This window comes from Capricornis sumatraensis, chromosome X (assembly GCF_032405125.1).
Source record: "Capricornis sumatraensis isolate serow.1 chromosome X, serow.2, whole genome shotgun sequence".
NCBI lineage: Eukaryota > Metazoa > Chordata > Mammalia > Artiodactyla > Bovidae > Capricornis > Capricornis sumatraensis.
The window spans coordinates 148,772,160-148,792,703 of record NC_091092.1 but is presented as its reverse complement, the minus strand read 5'-3'; the positions used below and the strand labels follow the sequence as shown (position 1 = coordinate 148,792,703).

The window sequence follows — 20,544 nt, the reverse complement described above, 5'->3', positions numbered from 1 at the left end:
TCAGGGAGACAAGATCCCACATGCCTCACGGCTAAAAAAAAAAACCAACACACAAGAGACAACGGTGTAAAGCAATTACATTCCAATAAAATTTAAACAGAATAAATACCAAGGACCAGTTTGGAGGCTTTCATCCTTTTCTTTTTTTTTTTTTGTCATCAACAATAAATCTGCAAATGAAAAACCCAAGTGATTTGTGTTTAAAAGAAAAGCTAGCACTTGAAATTGTGAAAGGGACATTAAAACCTGACAATTCAACTACCCACAAAAAAGAACAGAAGCAACATTGTAACACATTCAATATCAACTTCAGAAATGGCCCACATGGAAAAAAAAAAAAACAAGTCTGAAATGGCCTGCATGGAAAAAAGAAAAAAAAAACAAGTCTGAAATGGCCCACATGGAAAAAAAAAAAAAAACAAGTCTGAAAAATAAAGAAAACTAAGGAAGTCTTCCTGGCAAAACACTCCACGTCTGGTTCATTGGGGATCGGTCATTTTCTTCATGTCCGTAGTTCTTTTCCTGTAATTTTGTGGATACAAATGCAGCCCCACTTGTGCTTCTTCTTGCGGTTCAACATGCCCTCGTCTATGTTAGTTTACATTTTCAGCCCCTGTGGTGACTCTAACATTCGGAGAAAATCCATCCACGGAATTCACCCTTGTGGGAATTTAATGCAGACAGAGATTAAAAAGAAAGAAATCCATCCTGACATGAGAAGCAAAAAAAAAAGCACTCGCTGGAACTCAATGCCTCTTATGCACAAAGGCACTTACTAAACAGGAATTGAAAATTGCATTAAATGAACGAAATGGACTCAATGATTCAGAAAAGCAAAGTCAGGAAACGTGACCAAGGAAAAACACGTAAGAGGGAAAAAAAAAATAATGACAAAACGGAAAGGGAAATATTTAAACATAGAAAACAGGACAAGCAATGATAAGGCTGAGAAATGAAGCCGCGTAAGCGTCATTGCCTAGTGAGGCTTTCTGGAAAAAAAAAATTTAAAAAACCACCTCAAGCTGTTTTGTAAATTGCACACGTGGGCTCTCGGCTGTCAAAATGTGACAAGCACATCAACACCCTCGGGGACTCCGTCCCACCTCCTGCCGTTTCCCCGGGCAGCAACTTTCTTCCTTGTCAGCAAGCCCCCACAATGTTGCCAGCCGGCAGCCAGCCACTTGTCACAAGAGGCCACGTGCAAACTCTGAGGTTCTTTCGGGGGCCCCTGTAATTTAAGCTGGAGAATAAACCCCAAGTCCTTTGTCTCAGCGATGAGTAAGGGCAGGTCGGCCAAGGGTGACGCAGGACGAGCTTCCGCAGAGCATTTGCCAGAGGAACTCCAAACACATCTTTTGTTGGAGGGAGGAAGGGAGATGATAACACAGCAGAGTTCCAAGCACCGATTCCCTCCCCAGGATCCGTGACAACCCCCCAATTATAGTCGAGATGCCTGTTTCTGGCAAGCTGTTCATCTCTCTGCCCAGGAGGGGAGGAGAAAGCTCCAGCAATGAGGGGGTTATTAAGTACGGGGAGATAAAGGCTCAACTTTCCCGTTGGCATTGGACCATGTCAGCAACACACACATCCGCCTGCTCCTGAATTAACAGGGCCGTTTGGGACAGAAGAGCAGTCGTGAAGTTAAGAAAGAAGACACCGGAAATGTGCAGGTTCCTTAAAGGAAAATGGACGCATGACAGAATTATGGCTTACCTCTATGGAGATGAGTATGGAGCTTCTTTAAAAAAAATAAACCAATGTTCACTGCAGCACTGTTGACGGTAACCAGGACCTGGAAGCAACCTAGATGTCCATCAACAGGTGAATGGATAAAGAGAATGTGGTGATATGTACATGGAATATTACTAAGCCATAAAGAAGGGAAGAAATTGGGTTGTTTGTTGCGATGTGGATGGACCCAGAGAATCATCTGTCATACAGATGATTGCAGTGAGTCAGAAAGGGAAAGACAATTACTGTATATTAATGCATGTATAGGGAATTTGGACAGAGAAGGCAACGGCATCCCACTCCAATACTTTTGCCTGGAAAATCCCATGGACGGAGGAGCCTGGTGGGCTCCAGTCTGTGGGGTCGTGAAGAGTCGGACACAACTGACTGACTTCCCTTTCACTTTCCACTTTCATGCATTGGAGAAGGAAATGGCACCCCACTCCAGTGTTCTTGCCTGGAGAACCCCAGGGACGGGGGGGCCTGGTGGGCTGCCGTCTATGGGGTGGCACAGAGTCGGACACGACTGAAGCGACTTAGCAGCAGCAGCAGCAGGGAATTTGGAAAACTGGTTCTGAGGAACCTATTTGCAGGGCAGGAATACAGACGCTGATGTAGAGACAGGCATGCGGACACGGGGTCTGGCGGGGGCAGCAGAGGGCGGGAGGAACTGAGAGAGGAGCGCTTCCATCTATGCGGCGCCACGCGTAACAGAGCCAGCTAGTGGGAAGCTGCTGAGTGGCACAGGGAGCCCGGCTGCGTGGTCTGCGATGACCTCAGGGGCTGGGAAGGGGAATGCAGAGGAAGCTCGGGAGGGAGGGGATCATACGTACGCATATAGCTGCTTCATGCCGTGTGCAGCAGAAACGAACGCAACTTTATAAGCCAATCACGCTCCAGTGAAAACATAAACATGCTAAAACTTTGTGAAAAGAAGAATTATGGTCCTCTACGATAGCACGGAGAAGAGACGATGCAAAAAGTCAATGCTTGTCTCTAAAGGATAAAAAAAAGAAAAAGAAAACCAAGAGTACAAGTAATTTCAGGAGTGGTTCCCTGGTGGTTTGAAAGATAAACATCCACGCTGGAAATGGAAAAGAATCAGAGCTGAGACACCAGAGAACAGGATTCCCATTAGAGTTTCTAAGTAAAGCCCCGAGGGACAAGAGACACAGTTGGTCTTGAAGACAATGAAGAGATGATTACAATGTTAACAGCCAAACTGCTCCTCTCTCAGTTCCTCCCACCCTCCGCTCCCCCCCGCCAGACCCCGTGTCCGCAGACCTGTTTCTACATCAGCGTCTGTATTCCTGCCCTGCAAATAGGTTCCTCAGAACCAGTTTTCCAAATTCCCTTTACAAACTAAAGCACCAGCAGAATATATTCATAAAACGTCTACGCGACTTGCTTCGAAACAGGAGACTTTTAGTAACTGCCCTTTGTAACACACGGCCTCAAAAAGTATAACTGAAACCATCAATATACCTTTGTTTTCAATAAACAGTAACTTATTAATATAACTACCTCATAAATATTGGAAGGTCAGTCTAAAACAGAAGTAGAGATATTACTGTGATAGCCTTTTTGTTGGAAAGGAAAAAAAAAAAAAGTTTCTCCTATACTTTTAAGTTCGGTGATGCAGGCATGCAGATTAAACCAACTGCCAGATTAACAAGAGAAACACTTGTTAATTTCCCTTCTAATTTCACAGGTCTGGGGGATTCCAAACACTTGGGGAGCCCTCATTTCTCAGAAGTTTCTGTTTTTAGTTAGATAAGGGAGGTTCCAGAATGGCATCTTCCTGCCTCTGTTGCTTTGCAATGGCCTTCAGCTCAAAATAATCTGTGTATCCAAGTGGCACATTTTGAGTTGGCATGTTCAGATCCCTGTCACTTTCTCTATCTTAAAGGCAAGAGAAGGAAAGGTGAAGGGTGGTATTTTAGACACAATACACGCAAATCTGTGTACTCAATCAAAGACTCGATAACTCTCTAAAGGGTTGGTTCTTGATGAACAACCTAGGAAAGCGTTACTTAGAGATGGGAAATCTTCTCCTAAATTGTAGCAGCATGGTTTTTTCAGCTGAGAAGAAGAAACTGGACCTTGACTTCTGCATTTGATGCAAGCAGTAAGTGGTGTTTACAAGGCTGAGTGTTATATTTGGTCTGGGTCTGGCGCTGAACTCGGAGCCAATCTAAGCCCACCGCAGTAAGGATACTGGGACACCTGAGACCAGGTGCTAAGTGGACACAGTGAGGAAGGGCATCCATTGTTAGCAAGACACCAGTAATGGAGTAGATCAAATATTTGCACTAAGAAAAAAAAAAAAAAGGTTTTCAAGTTCTCATCAGAGAAAAAATAGGTACTGTCTAAAGGGCTTCCCCCTGGCTCAGTGGTAAAGAATCTCCCTGTGATGCGGGAGACCTGGGTTCGGTCCCTGGGTCCGGAAGCTCCCCCAGAGGAGCAAATGGCAACCCACTCCAGTGTTCTTGCCTGGAGAATCCCATGGACAGAGGAGCCTGGCGGGCTACAGTCCTTGGGGTCACAGAGAGTTGGACACGACTTAGCTGGTGTTCCAGTCCTTAAGACTTTACCTTCTAGCGTAACAGATGTGAGTTTGATCGCTGGTCAGGGAATTAATATCCCTGCATGTCGCAGGGTGTGTCCAGAAGGTAAAAAAATTAAATAAGGAATGAGGATATGTTTTACAGCACGAGGAATATAGCCAATATTAGACAATAAATACAATACAATCTTTAAATTTATATACTATATATTAATATGGAAATGGCAACCCACTCCAGTACTCTTGCCTGGAGAATCCCACGGGTGGAGGAGCCTGGTGGGCTACGGTCCATGAGGTCGCAAAGAGTCCTAAACCACGTGCAAATAATGATATTAATATGATAATATACGTGACTATGCGAGTATAATTATGCTTATACATGGGCATTTCAGGCAGATTCTTTACCAGCCAAGCCATCAGGGAAACCCAAGAATACTGGAATGGGTAGCCTAGCCCTTCTCCAGGGGATCTCCCTGACCCAGGAACCGAACCGGGGTCTCCTGCATTGCAGGCAGATTCTTTCCCAACTGAGCTATCAGGGAAGCCCCAATAAACCATCACGGACAAGAATAAAAGAGAAGAGCGTGGATAGACGTGTATGGAGAAGTCACTTTGCTCCAAGGCGGAAATTACAACACTGTACGTCAACTGCGCCTCATAGACTAAATTGTAACCATGCTTCACGGTTTTTCTCACATGTTGAAGAATATACTAGGATTTGCCTCAAAGCCTAAATATAAATAGACTGATACGCAGACACTGCTTACATGTGTGACCGCAAAACAGCAAACGGCTCCTCATCCGGGCAGATCTCATCTTGCTGCGCGTCAGCGACATTGCGCTTTTGTGCACACTGAAGGTCTGGGCGAGCTCTGTGTGGAGGAAACCTCCTGGCGCCGTGTTTCAAAACAGCGTCTGTTCACCTCACGTCTCTGTGTCACATTTCCGTCATTCTCCCTGTATCCTTCTTTTAAATTTTAAATTTGACAGAATTTTTATTTCAGAGTGCCGTAATCCTGAATCGAAGTGAAGGGCCGGTTGAAAATGGTGCTCTGAAGTTCTGACATGACATTTAACAGCTGTAAGTTGCTAGGTCTTATAAGCCAGGTGCAGACAAGATGGAAACAAGTAATATAGAAAGTTTCGGTAGCCAGGAGATTCATCTTATTATCTCTTCAGCGACATATTTCCAGCCGACTCTAAATTAAAGGCCTGCTTTCTCCCACTCTTTCAATAGACAGCTAGACAAGTACTGACCGCACAAGAACTCTCACAAAAAGATTACAAGTCGCTGAGATGAGATGGCTGGATGGCATCACGGACTCCATGGACCTGAGTTTCAGCAAGCTCCGGAAGTTGGTGATGGACAGGGAGGCCTGGCGTGCTGCAGTCCATGGGGTCGCAAAGAGTCAGACACGACTGAGCGACTGGACTGAACACTCAAGGCTCAGAGGACAGTTAGCATTCTTCAGCAATAAAGGATTGTTTTTAATCAAGGTCTGTGCCCTGTTACCTTAGACACAATGGTATTTATTGCACATCTAAGAAATTACAGGCTAGAGTAAGCATCGCTTTCAGATGCAGTAGAAAGAAAAACCAACTTGTGCAGCTCACTTTCACGCGATACGTCCTTTATCACTGCGGTCTGGAACCAAAACCCACAGCCCCTCCCAGGTCTGCCTGTGTTGGTGGCTGCAGTTTTTTTTTTTTTTGGCCACGAGAGAGGCTGAGCTGCAGACCAGAAGTTGGGAAGCGACGTCTCCTGGGACAAGCGCCCTGTGCAGAGCGTCGCAGTGACAGGTCGCCTTGCCTCCCCGACTCACCTGCTCTGGAGGTCGTCCAGGTTCAGCTCCCCCACGTAGTGCGTGGCCGAGGACACGGTCACCACCCGGGCGCTGCGGCCAGGGGCACCCGACTCCTGCAGGGTGTCCAGGAGGAGGTTGGTCAGCAGGAAGTGCCCCAGATAGTTGACGCCGAAGTGCTCCTCGAAGCCGTCATCCGTGGTCCTCTGGGGCACCATCATCACGCCGGCTGGGGACAGAGGGGGCGCTCAGGAGAGTCAGAAACGAGTAGGTGGGTGGGGTGGGAAGAGACGAGACTCTACACCATCCCGTAGACGACGGAGAAGCCCCTAAACTCCAGGACGGTATCTCTGGTCCTAACTCCCAGCACCCCTTCCCACCTCAGTGTCCAGCTCTGTCCACAGCAAATAGACGGGGGGCAGGTGGAAGCAGTGATATACGGTACTTCCTTGGGCTCCAAAATCACCAAGGATGGTGAGTTCAGCCACGAAACTAAAAGACGCTTGCTCCTTGGAAGGAAAGTTATGGCCAACCTAGACAGCGTTTTGAAAAGCAGAGGCATCGCTTTGCAGACACAGGTCCGTCTAGTCAAAGCTATGGTTTTTCCAGTAGTCATGTATGGATGTGAGAGTTGGACCTTAAAGAAAGCTGAGTGTCAAAGAATTGATGTTTTTGAACTGTGCTGTTGGAGAAGACTCTTGGGAGTCCCTTGGACTGCAAGGAGATGCAACCAGTCCATCCTAAAGGAAATCAGTCCTGAATATTCATTGGAAGGACTGAAGCTGAAGCTGAAGCTCCAATACTGGTGGCCACCTGATGCAAAGAGCTGACTCATTGGAAAAGACCCTGATGCTGGGAAAGATTCAGGGCAGGAGGAGAAGGGGACGACAGAGGATGAGATGGTTGGATGGCATCAGTGACTCAATGGACATGAGTTGGAGCAAACTCTGGGAGTTGGTGATGGACAGGGAGGCCTGGCGTGCTGCGGTCCATGGGCTCACAGTGTCAGATACAACACAGCCTCTGAACAACAGCAATAAAGTGCAGAATCGATGCAATTGCACTTGAATCTTACCGAAACCATCACCACCCCCTCTACCTTCAGTCAGTGGAAAATTGGCTTCTGTGAAGTTTGTCCCTGGTGCCAGACAGTTTGGGGACCGCTCATACAGCACCTAAAATCTGATGAACAAAATATTGGGTTTCCAAAGAGATTGTTTAGCTTTCCTGTAAGATCTTCCAGAAAATCTCAAAAGAATGTTTTGGGCAACCCAATAGATGGGGAGTTTGGGGCTGACATATACACACAGCTATATTTAAAATAAAATGTGCTTTAAGCTGTGCTAAGTTGCTCAGTCATCTCTGACTATTTCACTGCAGCCCACCAGGCTCCTCTGTCCATAGGATTTCTCCAGGCAAGAGTACGTGAGTGGGTTGCCATTCCCTTTTCCGGGGGAATCTTTCCAACCAAGGGATTGAACCTGCGTCTCCTGCATTGGAAGGCAGAGTCTTTACCACCTGAAGTTGAGAAGTGAAAGTGACTGTCGATCAGTCGTCTCTGACTTTACGACCCCACGGACTATAGAGTCTGTGGGATTCTCCAGGCCAGAAGACTGGAGTGGGTAGCCTTTCCCATCTCCAGGGGACCTTCCCCACCCAGGGATCGAACCCAGGTCTCCTGCGTTGCAGGCGGATTCTTTACCAGCTGAGCCACAAGGGAAGCCCTGAGAAGCCCCTTAAAGTAAAATGCCTTTTAAATATTTAAAAAAAAAAAAAAAAGTCAAGGGGCTTGGTAAAGTTCACACAAGTAAATTACAGACCTAGGACCAACGTCCATTATTTTAAGACTACACCCACTGATCGTCTTTCTCCCCAAGACCTCTATGTAAACAAAACAGGTTTCCTCAACTAGAGACATTTTCTGCACGATGGTCAGCTGTCTAAAGGTGTGTGGTTCTGAAATGAGAAACTTTGCTACAGTTTTAACATATCAACTGAGTTTGCTGTTATTATATGATGCTAAGCTCAAAGATGTTCTAAAATGTTGCCCTGTATTAAACAGTAGTCAATAAAAAGTAACACATATACAATGGAATATCTAATGAATGTGTGTTCAACGTGTCCAACTCTTTGCAACCCCATGGACGGTAGCCCCACCAGGCTCCTCTGTCCACGGGATTCTCCAGGCAAGAATACTGGAGTAGGTTGCCACGCCCTCCTCCAGGGGATCTTCCAGACCGAGGGATCGAACCTGCATCAAAGGAAGATTCATAACCCAGCGAGCCAGCTGGGAAGCCCACCGTGGAATATTACTCAGCCATGAAAAGGAATGAAACTGTGTCAGATGCAGTGATGTGGACGGACCTAGAGTCTGTCATACAAAGCGAAGTAAGTCACGAAAACAAGTATTCATGCATATATGCGGAATCTACAAAATCGGTTCAGAGGAACCTAATTTCAGGGCAGTAACAGAGACACAGACGCAGAGAACAGTTTGGGGGATGCTGGGGGAAGGAGAAGGTGGGATGGATAGAAAAGGACCGACATAAAGGACTGATATATCCACGACCGTGTGTGAAGCAGACAGCTAGTGGGAAGCTCTGCATAGCCCCAGGGAGCTCATCTCGGGGCTCTGTGATGACCTAGACGGGTGGATGGGGGCTGGGAGGGAGGCTCAGGAAGGAGGCGATATATCTATACTTCTAGCCCATCTGGGTTTCCCTGCTGGCTCAGCTGGTAAAGAATCTGCCTGCAATGCAGGAGACCTGAGTTCCATCCCTGGGTCAGGAAGATGCCTTTGGAGAAGAGCATGGCAACCCACTCCAGTATCCTTGGGCTTCCTTGGTGTCTCAGATGGTAAAGAATCTGCCTGCAATGCAGGAGACCTGGGTTCCATCCCTGGGTCAGGAAGATGCCTTTGGAGAAGAGCATGGCAACCCACTCCAGTATCCTTGGGCTTCCTTGGTGTCTCAGATGGTAAAGAATCTGCCTGCAATGCAGGAGACCTGGGTTCCATCCCTGGGTCAGGAAGATGCCTTTGGAGAAGAGCACGGCAACCCACTCCAGTATCCTTGGGCTTCCTTGGTGTCTCAGATGGTAAAGAATCTGCCTGCAATGCAGGAGACCTGGGTTCCATCTCTGCGCCTGGAGAAGGGAAAGGCTACACACTCCAGTATCCTTGCCTGGAGCATCCCACAGACAGAGGAGCCTGGCGGGCTGCAGTCCATGGGGTTGCAAAGAGTCAGACGCGAGTGAGCGACTGAACTCAGCACACGGCTGGTTCACTTCATTGTACGGCAGAAAGAAACACAACATTGGAAAATCAATTATAGCCCAACAAAAAAAAATTTTTAAGAATACACCAAACTCTCACTGGGTGTCTGTTGTATATGCGATGAGAAGCAAGGTGCATGATAAAAACGTTTCTGAGGAGGGTGTCGGGGATGCCCTTCAGAAGCTGTCTGCAAGAATCCAGGCAGAGGTGGTCAAGAGGCATTTTGGACACAATGCGGACAGTTCCCTGCAGTAAGTTCCCTTGATGTTGAAGGTGGACGGGATGAAGCTGCGTTCAATAAGCTGTGTGCGTGCCCGCAGCAGGGAGGGTACTCAGCGTATGACAGACTCGTACATTCCGGGGGCACGCGGCTCACGTGAGGCCGGTCGGGAAAGGACACAGGGCTCCAGGCAGAGGCATAGCCAGCCTGCTCACTGTCTGGATACGCACTCCCTCGGGAGACAGATTCTACAGCGCATTTCCTGAGTTGCGGTGGCCTCCCGAACTCTGCTGTCATGAGTGGAAGTTGGCAGTGGTGACAAGGTCGTAGAGCGTCCGAGGGCATGCTCAGAAAAGACCCCAGTTTTCAGAATTCTGTCTCTCGGGGCAGAGCTGGCCTCCCGAGAGAAGGCTGGCACTCCTGAGACCTCTGTTCTGGCCCAGCGACCACACATGGGGATCTCGTCAACCAGCCCAGCGGAGGCCAGGCGCCATGCCTGGAGAAGATTCTTGAGAGTCCCTCGGACTGCAAAGAGATCAAACCAATTAGTCCTAAAGGAAATCAACCCTGCATATTCACTGGAAGGACTGATGCTAAAGCTGAAGCTCCAATCCTTTGGCCACCTGATGCAAAGAACAGACTCATTGGAAAAGACCGTGATGCTGGGAAAGATTGAAGGCGGAAGGAGAAGGGGATGACAGAGGATGAGATGAGTGGATGGCATCACCAGCTCGATGGACATGAGTTTCATAAGCTTCAGGAGATGGTGATGGACAGGGAGGCCTGGCGTGCTGCAGTCCATGGGGTCGCAGAGAGTCGGATATGACTGAGTGTCTCAACAACAAGAACAACTCCATACCACAGGAGAAAGCCACTCTGGACATGAGACCCTTGTGGAACGTTCAGAAAACAGCAGCTCCGGGTGCAGCCCCACGGGAGGACCAGAGGGACAGCAGTCCAAAATGCAGGCAAAGGACTGTGGTTATTTCAATATGTCTGCATGCTCGCTAGCTCAGTCATGCCCAGTTCTCTGAAGCCCCGTGGACTGTAGCCCACCAGGTTCTTTTCGTCCATGGGATTTTCCAGCCACAAATACTGGAGCAGGTTAATAGCAGCATTAATTATAACAGGCAAGATGTGGAAATGACCTAAGTGTCCATTGACAGTGAATGGATATGGAAGATGTGGGGTGTGTGTGTGTGTGTGTGTGTGTGTGGGTGTGTGTGTGTGTTCCCTCATGGAGAAGGCAATGGCACCCCACTCCAGTACTCTTGCCTGGAAGATCCCATGGATGGAGGAGCCTGGTAGGCTGCAGTCCATGGGGTCGCAAAGGGTCAGACGTGACTGAGTGACTTCACTTTCCCTTTTCACTTTCAGGCATTGGAGAAGGAAATGGTAACCCACCCCAGTGTTCTTGCCTGGAGAATCCCAGGGACGGGGGAGCCTGGTGGGCTGCCGTCTCTGGGGTTGCACAGAGTCGGACATGACTGAAGCAACTTAGCGGCAGCAGCAGCAGCATTCCCTCATTCCTTTTTTGTGACTGAGTGATATTCCACTTGACTGAGTGATATTCCATGGGCTGCCCTGGTGGTTCAGCTGGTAAAGAATCTGCCTGCAAGGCGGGAGACCATATACATATACATATGCATATATGTATAAATATAATGGAATATTACTCAGCCCTGAAAAAGAATTAACCAGCGGCATGGATGGACGCAGAGATGACCATACTAAGCTAAGTAAGCTATAAACAGAAAGACGAATACCACGTAGGGTCACTTAGATGTTACATCTAAAATCTCCATCTCTAATCAAGCATTCGTACGCCTGGGCGTATATCCAGAGAAAATCATTTCAGAAGACACATGCACCCCAGTGCTCACTGCAGACAAGACAGGGAAGCAAGCTCAGTGTCTACCGACAGATGAATGGATGAAGAAGGTGTGGACATAGACACAACGGAATATTGAGTGAGTGAGTGAGAGGCGCTCAGGCGTGTCCGAATCTCTGCGACCCCGTGGGCTATGCCGTCCATGAGATTCTCCAGGCCAGAATACTGGAGTGGGGAGCCCCTTCCCTTCTCCAGGGGATCTTCCCGACACAGGGATCGAACCCAGGTGTCCCGCATTGCAGGCGGATTCTTTACAGCCCGTGGAATATTACTCAGTCAAACGGAATATCACTCAGTCATAAAAAAGGAATGAACTAATCCCAGTTGCTGTGACACAGAACAAGTCAGAGAAAGATAAGACACTGCGTCAGATCACTCGTACGTGGAACCGTAAAAATACCTCAGACTAGTGAATATAACCACAAGGAAACAGACTCGGACGTAAAAGGGGCAAACTGGCGGTGAGATCAGCAGAAGAGAAGGAAGGGCTGGGGGCAAGACGGCGGGAGAGCGTGAAGAGGTCCAAACCACTGTGTGTTAGTCTAAACTTCCCTGGTGGCTCAGCTGGTAAAGAATCCGCCTGCAATGCAGGAGACCCCAGTTCAGTTCCTGGGTGGGGAAAATCCGCTGGAGACGGGACAGGCTACCCGCTCCAGTATTCTTGGGCTTCCCTGGTGGCTCAGCTGGTAAAGAATCTGCCTGCAAGGCCAGAGACCTGGGTTCAACCGCTGGGTTGCAAAGATCTCCCTGGAGAAGGGAAAGGCTAGCCACTCGTCTTCTGGCCTGGAGAACTCCATGGACGGTATGGTCCATGGGGTCGCAGAGAGTCGGACACACCTGAGCGACTTTCACCTCATTTCACATTAGTTTAAAATAAAGTACAAGGATATATTTTACAGTACAGGGGACACAGCCAACATTTTATAATGACTGTCCACGGACTCCAAGTTTACCGATTGTGAATCACTACCGTCTGCGTTGTGGCTCAGCTGGTAAAGAGTCGGCCTGCAATGCAGGACACCCGGGTACAATCCCTGGGTCAGGAAGATTCCCCTGGAGGAGGAAATGGCAACCCGCCCCAGTAATTCTTGCCTGGGGAATCCCATGGACAGAGGAGCCTGGTGGGTTACAGTCCATGGGGTCAGAAAGAGTCGGACACAGTTGAGCGACCACCCGTTTCCATTTCATCCTGTACACCTGCAACATATAACATTATACACGCATTGTACTTCATAAAAGATGATTATTAATAAGAAAGCAGGTATTTACGAACCCGCTGTGCTGTGCTCAGTCACTCATTCGTGTCACAGATGGACTTGAAAGCTATCATGTGTCACATTGGAAAACACGCCACCTCGTGGAACAGGGGCGCTGGAAGGGGACGTGGGGGTCAGCAGGAATTGGGGGTTGAATTTGAAGGTGTCTCCAGGGCCTCAGCCTGCAGAGTTGAGGATCAGGTTATAAAAAAGCTGGTACTGCGTCTCACATCCTCAAGATGCTTTCGGGGGAGTTCCATCATGGTCCAGTAAGGTGAGGAGTCCACAGTTACATTGCAAGGCATCTGGGTTCCATCCCTGTTCACCAAGGTGAGGGGAAGATGGTCTTTGATTTCTTGGACATGGGCAGCAGAGAAACCACCCAGGAGAGTGTGGTCAGCCAGACCTCGGCCCAGCTGACGGGCTCTGGAGCTAACGCCACTGGACAGACCCACTGGACTCATTCGTGTCCTTTTTTTTTTTTTTTTTTTTTTTGGTTGGGGCACTTGCGGTCAGGTGCATGGAGATCCGAGCTGAAGGACACCCCCCTGAGCCACCTCCTTAAGGCTGGACCTATGCACTCAGTCCGTTCGGATTATGTGTTTCCCAGCGATCACAGACAGGACAGCTCCCGTGCAGCCCGAGGGGTGTGCCAGCTCGGATGGTCTCCACACACAGGCTCTGCTGACAGATTCGAGCGGCAACTCTCTGACTCCAGTTGACCGCGAGGAGGCTCCGGGCTCAGGGGGAGTTCAAGGTGACCTGGGAAATCTTCAAGGGTGATCTGAGCAAGCCCTGGGCAAGAGCATTGTGAGCGGAAATATATTTTTACAGCAGTGGCCTGGGCATCGCTGGCGTGCCTACAGCCCCACACCCCACCGTGCTCCAGACGCGTCAGATCGTCTGGGGATTCCTCCTGGGGAGCCCGGTGCGGATGGCAGCGCCCTGGACGCTGCGCCTAAAACTCCCAGGGCCCCCACTCATGGCTACACCCGTGATTAAGTGAGCTGCTGTCTGGCTTTCCAGGTGGTTCAGTTCACTAGTGAGGAACCCGCCTGCCAATGCAGGAGACGTAAAAGATGCGGGTTTGATCCCTGGGTCAGGAAGATCCCCTGGAGAAGGAAATGGCAGCCCACTCCAGCATCCTTGCCTGGAGATTCCCATGGACCGAGGAGCCTAGCGGGCTACAGTCCATGGGGTCATACAGAGTCGGACACGACTGAGCAACTTCACACAGACACACACACACACACACACACACACACACACTATAAATGGAGAGAAAGCATGTGATTCGACTGAGGACCAGGGCTGGGGTGACTTTGACCCCAGATCCTCGTCACGCGAGCAGGACTCAGGGGGTGGGGGGCTGAGTGACCCCGGGGGGGTGGCTGAGTGGCCCCAGGGTGGGGGGGTAATGGACACATGGTCTCACCACAGACCAGGTAAAATCTAGACATTCAAAGAGCAAACAACAGTGTCCAGAATCTACCGTAAGTCAATGGGGAAATCATTAACGAGAGTGCCGTGTGGATCGGTCCACAGCTCACTGCGTCCACTGTGCTCCCCATAACATCATCTGCCGGTCACCACAGAGGGAAGACCCACCGTGCCTGCCCCATGCCCCAAGAGCAGGGCAGACATGCTTCTCCAACAAGCAGCTATTCTTGGCTGGAAGCACCTCCCAGCCTCTGATGTATGTACACCCAGGACGCCTGGGGTCGGCGGGATCGGAAACACCCAGCTCTGTGAACGGCTTTTGCATTGTAAAATGTACAAGAGCCGAGACGTGGGTGCAACCTAAACGTTGCAGGAAAATGGATAAAGAAGGTGTGGTACGTATATACAGTGGAATATTTCTCAGCCATGAAAAAGAATCTAAGAACGCGGTGCAAATAAACCTACTTACAAAACAAACTCACAGACGGAGAGAACAGAATGATGACTACCAAAGCTGAAAGATCCATCCGGTCCATCCTGCAAGAAATCAGTCCTGAGTATTCACTGGAAGGACTGATGCTGAAGCGCCCGTCCTTTGGCCACCTGATGAGAGGAGCCGACTCATTGGAAAAGACCCTGACGCTGGGAAAGATTGAAGGCGGGAGGAGCAGGGGACGACAGAGGATGAGATGGGTGGATGGCATCACCAACTCGATGGAGTTTGAGTAAACTCTGGGAGGTGGTGAAGGACAGGGAAGCCTTACATGCTGCAGTCCATGGGGTCACACAGAGTCGGACACGAACAACAACACTTGGGCACCTGCTCCCCAGGAATCAGACCCCAGTCCCCACTTTCCTGAGTGCTCTGGACACCAAGGCCCCCATGGCCACTGCCCAGAAGGCCAGCGCTAACGGTCCTTGGTCCGCGAGCTGATTTATGCCATGCGTTCCTCAACTAATGAATATCTACAGTGAAAACTGGGTTAACGTGCACCTGGCCAGACAAGCCATCTTTGTTCTTTCTCAGGGCTACCACTGACACATTTATTTGGCGCGGGGAACAGATACTTTTTAGTAATCCTTGATGTTGGGAGATTCATCAGGAGAGTGATGGGAAGTATTCCTGCAAGGACAAACCATAAATTCTGAGCCGTGAACACAAACCTGTCCAAGTTCTGGCACGAGGATGGGAAACATCAAATTTGGATGGGAATAAATGATCAATATTGACCGCCTCTGCAGGACATCCACTATTAATCATTCTCGGGGTGGACGAAGGCCCAGCCTCGATCACGAGTTCCCCCACCGGCGGAGAGAGGCGGTCTCGTCTCATTTGTGCCATGCTAACCCATGCACAAATATTCCCTGACTGGAATGCCAAACACCTGCAAAATCCTGATTGCTCTCTTTAATCATAAACTTTAGGGACTTTCCTGTCAGTGTGGGCTTCCCTGGTGGCTCAGCTGGTAAAGAATCCACCTGCAATGCAGGAGACCTGGGTTCGATCCCTGGGTTGGGAAGATCCCCTGGAGAAGGGAAAGGCTACCCACTCCAGTGGGCTTCCTGGTGGCTCAGCTGGTAAAGAATCCGCCTGCAATGCAGGAGACCTGGGTTCGATCCCTGGGTTGGGAAGATCCCCTGGAGAAGGGAAAGGCCACCCACTGCAGTATTCTTGGGCTTCTCTGGTAGCTCAGCTGGTAAAAAATCCGTCTGCAATGCCAGAGACCCGGGTTCAATCCCCGGGTCGGGAACATTCCCCTGGAGAAGGGAAAGGTTTCCCACTTGAGTATTCTGGCCTGGAGAATTCCACGGACTGTATGGGGGGGTCACATACCCACCGGGGTATGTCCATGGGGGCCACAAAGAGTTGGACATGACTGAGCGACTTTTACTCCACCACCTTCATGGACATAATTCACAGCTACAGAACATAACTGCTTTCTTTAGAACATGAAACTCTCCTCTGACAGACAGTGCAGGGGCAACACTGTAGCAAACTCGAGAAAGCCTAGAAAAGTGATCTCCATCGAGAATGGTAATTCTAAAAATGCAAAGCTAGCGAGGACCTCTAGCTAGCCATGATCCTCGGACAGCTTTCCCGTGGGACGCAGCTGGGGGGTGTGATGCCTGGGATGGTTTTAACAGGAGTTGGTCCTACAAACCCAAGCCCCTCCCCCTTTTTGAAAAACTTCATTTATTTATTTTTCGCTGCACAGGGTTTTTGCCGCTGCTTGGCTTTCTCTAGCTACAGTGAGCGGGGGTTCCTCTCTAGCTGCAGTGCTCAGGGGTATCATTGCGGATCACAGGCTCGAGGGTGTAAGCGCTTCAGTACTGGAAGCACACACGCTTAGTTACTCCAGGGCATGTGAAACTTTTCCCAGAGCAAGGATCAAACCTGTATCTTCAGCACTGGGTTGGGGGTGGGGGGGATTGTTAACCACTAGACCACCTGGGGAGTCTGAACCCAACTCCTTTGAGCCAATCACCTTGAGAGGAGGAGTTACTATCCCAAAGAAGGGTCTCGGGCACACAGGTTTGGTAAATTCAGCAAGCTCTATTGAACACCATCAGTACCATGGACAGGGCCTTGGTCTGAGACCTCGTGAAGCCAGGAAATGGGTTTGCAGGTGCTGACTCAGAATATTCCCAGTATCGTTCCCTTTCGAGTTGTGGTTTGACCTGAATGTCCATTGACAGAGAAACAGATAAATGACATGTGGTACATATGTGCAATGGAATATTACTTGGCCATGAAAAAGGATGAAAGAATGCCATTGGTAGTAACAAGCATGAAACTCCAGATTGCCGTACTGGGTGAAGTTAGTCAGACAGAGGAGGAGAAACATCATACGCTACCACTTGCATGCACAGTCTAAAAAGAAACCATACAATTGAACTTAGTTATGAAACAGAAACAGACTCACAGGCATAGAGGAGAAGGAAATGGCAACCCACTCCAGCGTTCTCGCCTGGAGAATTCCCTGGACAGAGGAGCCTGGTGGGCTGCAGTCCATGGGGTCACAAAGAGTCAGACACGACTGACCAGCTCACACACACACACACACACACACACACACACACACACATATACAGGCTTAGAGAAAAAACGTATGGTTACTGGGGGGAAGGATGTGGGAGAAGGAGAGTTAGGAAGTTTGGGGTGGACATGCACACACTGCTATATTTAAAAGGGAAAGAGGGAACCCTTCCAAACTCATTCTACGAGGCCACCCTCACTCTGACACCAAAACCGGACAAAGACTTCACAGGAAAAGAAAATAAGAGGGCAGTGTCACTGATGAACCACAATGCAAAATTCCTCCACACAACTGTAGTCAACAGAATCCAGGAACACATTAAAAGGGTCATACACCATCACCACGATCCTAGGGGAGAAAGGAAGGAAGGAAGAGGAAGACAGGGAAGCCTGGCGTGCTGCAGTCCACAGGGTCGCCGAGAGTCAGACATGACTGTCCGTGGGATTTTCCAGGCGAGAACGCTGGAGTGGGTTGCCATTTCCTTCTCCAGGGGATCTTCCCAACCCAGGGACCGAACCCACGTCTCCTGCATGGAATGCAGATTCTTTACCGTCTGAGCCACCAGGGAAGCACTGAGCACGCTTCACATCATTTTAAAGCAACACCCTAAAATTGACTATCCTGATAGTGATGCCCAAACACATCAGTGGAAACCAGCTTCGGCAATAAACTGAAACTATATTTCCATGGCAATCCCGCTTTCCCCAAGGACTTCCAGAGCTCCTGTCTGTGCCTGAATTAACCTCTGGAGTTCACCAGACCTCACCATTATTTTTTCAATTTATTGTTTCAGTTCACTTCAGTTGCTCAGTCATTCCTGATTCTTTTCGACCCCATGGACTTCAGCACAGCAGGCTTCCCTGTCCATCACCAACCCCCAGAGCTTGCTCAAACTCATATCCATTGAGTCGGCAATGCCATCCAACCATCTCAGCCTCTGTCGTCCCCTTCTCTTCCCGCCTTCAATCTTTCCCAGCATCAGGGTCTTTTCCAATGAATCCGTTCTTCCCATCAGGTGGTCAAAGGACTGGAGCTTCAGCTTCAGCATCAGTCCTTCCAATGAATATTCAGGACTGATTTCCTTTATGATTAACTGGTTGGATCTCCTTGCAGTCCAAGGAACTCTCAATAGTCTTCTCCAACACCACAGGTCAAAAGCATCCATTCTCCTGAGCTCAGCTTTCTTTCTAGTCCAACTCTCACATCCATACGTGACTACTGGAAAAACCATAGCTTCGACTAGACGGACCTTTGTTGGCAAAAACATCTATGGTTTACTTGCAGGAAAATTAGTTTACGATGTTGCTTTTTTTCTGTAAACACCACGAATCAGCCATAATTATACATACAGCCCTCCTGAGCCTCCCCCCACCGCACGCCAGTCCACCCTCTGGATCATCAGCCTCTTACTCCGAGTGAAGAACTGGGGGCATGTCACTCAGTCATGAAAAGGGATGAAACTGACTCAACTGTAGGGATGTGGACGGACCTAGAGCCTGTTACACAGAGTAAAAGAAGTCTGAAGGAGTGAAATAAACATCATATATGAACACATATATATGGGCTCCATAAAAACGGAACTGATGAATCTATCTCAGGGAAGAGTCAGAGGTGCAGACGCGAAGTACAGCCTTGCATCACTCACCGTTATTCACCAGGACGTGGAGGGGCAGCTTCTTCATTTTGAACGTCTGGACGAACTCCCGGATAGACCTCGTGGACGCCAGGTCGCAGTAGAGAAACTCCACTGAAGGAAGACAAAGAAGCGAGGTGAGCTTTCAATCCACCGCACGCGCTACAGTCCATCAGCGTTCACTCGGAAGGGACATGTTAGGGCACTCTTGAGTACAGACAGAGGAAGCTGTGTGTGCCAAGTCACCCGGCCCCCGAGAACAAGGGAGGGCGCGTTTTCAATGCTTTCCCTAAAACAAGAAAGTGACAAAGGGAGCGTGCGTAAGGGACAGGCGGAGTCCAGGGCCAGTTACTCAGCACGGCCACCGTCCTGCGAACCGTGGGTGACCCCTCCCCGGAAGACACACTGGGGAGGTGAGGATGCATCTGGAAAGTCGAAGTGTTAGTCGCTCAGTCGTGTCCTGCTCTTTGCGACTCCGTGGACTGTAGCCCCCCAGGCTTCCTCGGTCCATGGGGATTCTCCCGGAGACCCCGGTCCGATGCCTGGGTCCGGAAGATCCCCTGCAGAAGGGAATGGCAATCCACTCCAGTATTCTTGCCTGGAGAATCCCCATGGAGAGAGAAGCCTGGTGAGCTACAGTCCATGGGGTCACAAAGAGCAGGATACATCTCCTGCATTGCAGGCAGGCTCTTTACTGTATGCATTTAGAAATTTAAAAAGAATAAATAAAAATCAATCGTTGTTGTATGTCAGCTGAGCCCAGGGGGTTAAAAAAAATAAATAAAGCAACATTAGGCACTTACCTTTTACATGTTTCTTTTTAACATTTTTAAAAATGTGGGCCATCTTTTAAAGCCTTGAATGACTTTGTTACAACACTGTTTCGGTTTTATGCTTTTGGCTTTTTGGCCAAGAGGCCCATGGGCTCTTACCTCCTCAACCAGGGATGAAACCCATACCCCCTGCATTGTAAAGCAGAAGTCCCTTGCATGTTTCTTAAATGCATTTTTTTGTTGTTGTTAATTTTTTTGCTCTTTTGATTCTGTTCTCAATGGCAGCAGGTTGTGGCAGATTGGGGAAGATGGAGCTTTGCCGCAGGGAGTTGGGAATTTCTGCTCTAGAAGTCGGTGCCATCTGCACAGGAATTCCCAACACGCTGTTCTAATTTCCCCCTGAAACACTCCCAAGAATGTTTTTTTTAAAAAAAAAAAAAAAGGGAAATCCACACGATTGCTAATAACTACAACCAATGGTAGAAAAAGGATGCGTGGACCCACACACTCAGCTTCCAGTCCTGTCCAACTCTCTGCAACCCCATGGACTGCGGCCCGCCAGGCTCCTCCGTCCATGGGATTCTCCAGGCAAGAGTACTGGAGCGCGGTGCCAAGCCCTCCCCAGGGGGATCTTCCTGACTCGGGGATCGAACTCAAGTCTCCTGAGTCTGCTGCCCCTGGCAGGCAGGTTCTTTACCACTAGCGCCCCGTGGGAAGCCCCAAAAGGACCATAACTGACAAGCAACACGGGGGCTGACGCTGCGTGTTGAGAGCATTGCCTTGTGAGCGGGTCACTGCCTCTTGCTTCCTTTCTACCCACTGGTTTGAATTTTTTCATTTCTTATAGCTGTGCCGCACAGCTTGCAAGATCTTAGTTCCTCACCCAGGAATGGAAGGAGGGCCCTGGCAGTGAACGCGCT

At 49.2% G+C, this 20,544-nt stretch overlaps 1 protein-coding gene across 1 annotated transcript in view; it reads right to left on the bottom strand.

Annotated features, from left to right (window-relative positions):
- DHRSX (dehydrogenase/reductase X-linked) overlaps positions 1-20,544 on the bottom strand; it is a 143,781-nt gene that overhangs the window by 18,578 nt on the left and 104,659 nt on the right. The window contains exons 4-5 of the mRNA XM_068962083.1: positions 18,864-18,965; positions 6,121-6,328 (exon numbers count right to left, since the gene is read on the bottom strand). Coding sequence (XP_068818184.1) covers positions 6,121-6,328; positions 18,864-18,965 — 310 coding nt within the window. The remainder of the gene's footprint in view (positions 1-6,120; positions 6,329-18,863; positions 18,966-20,544) is intronic.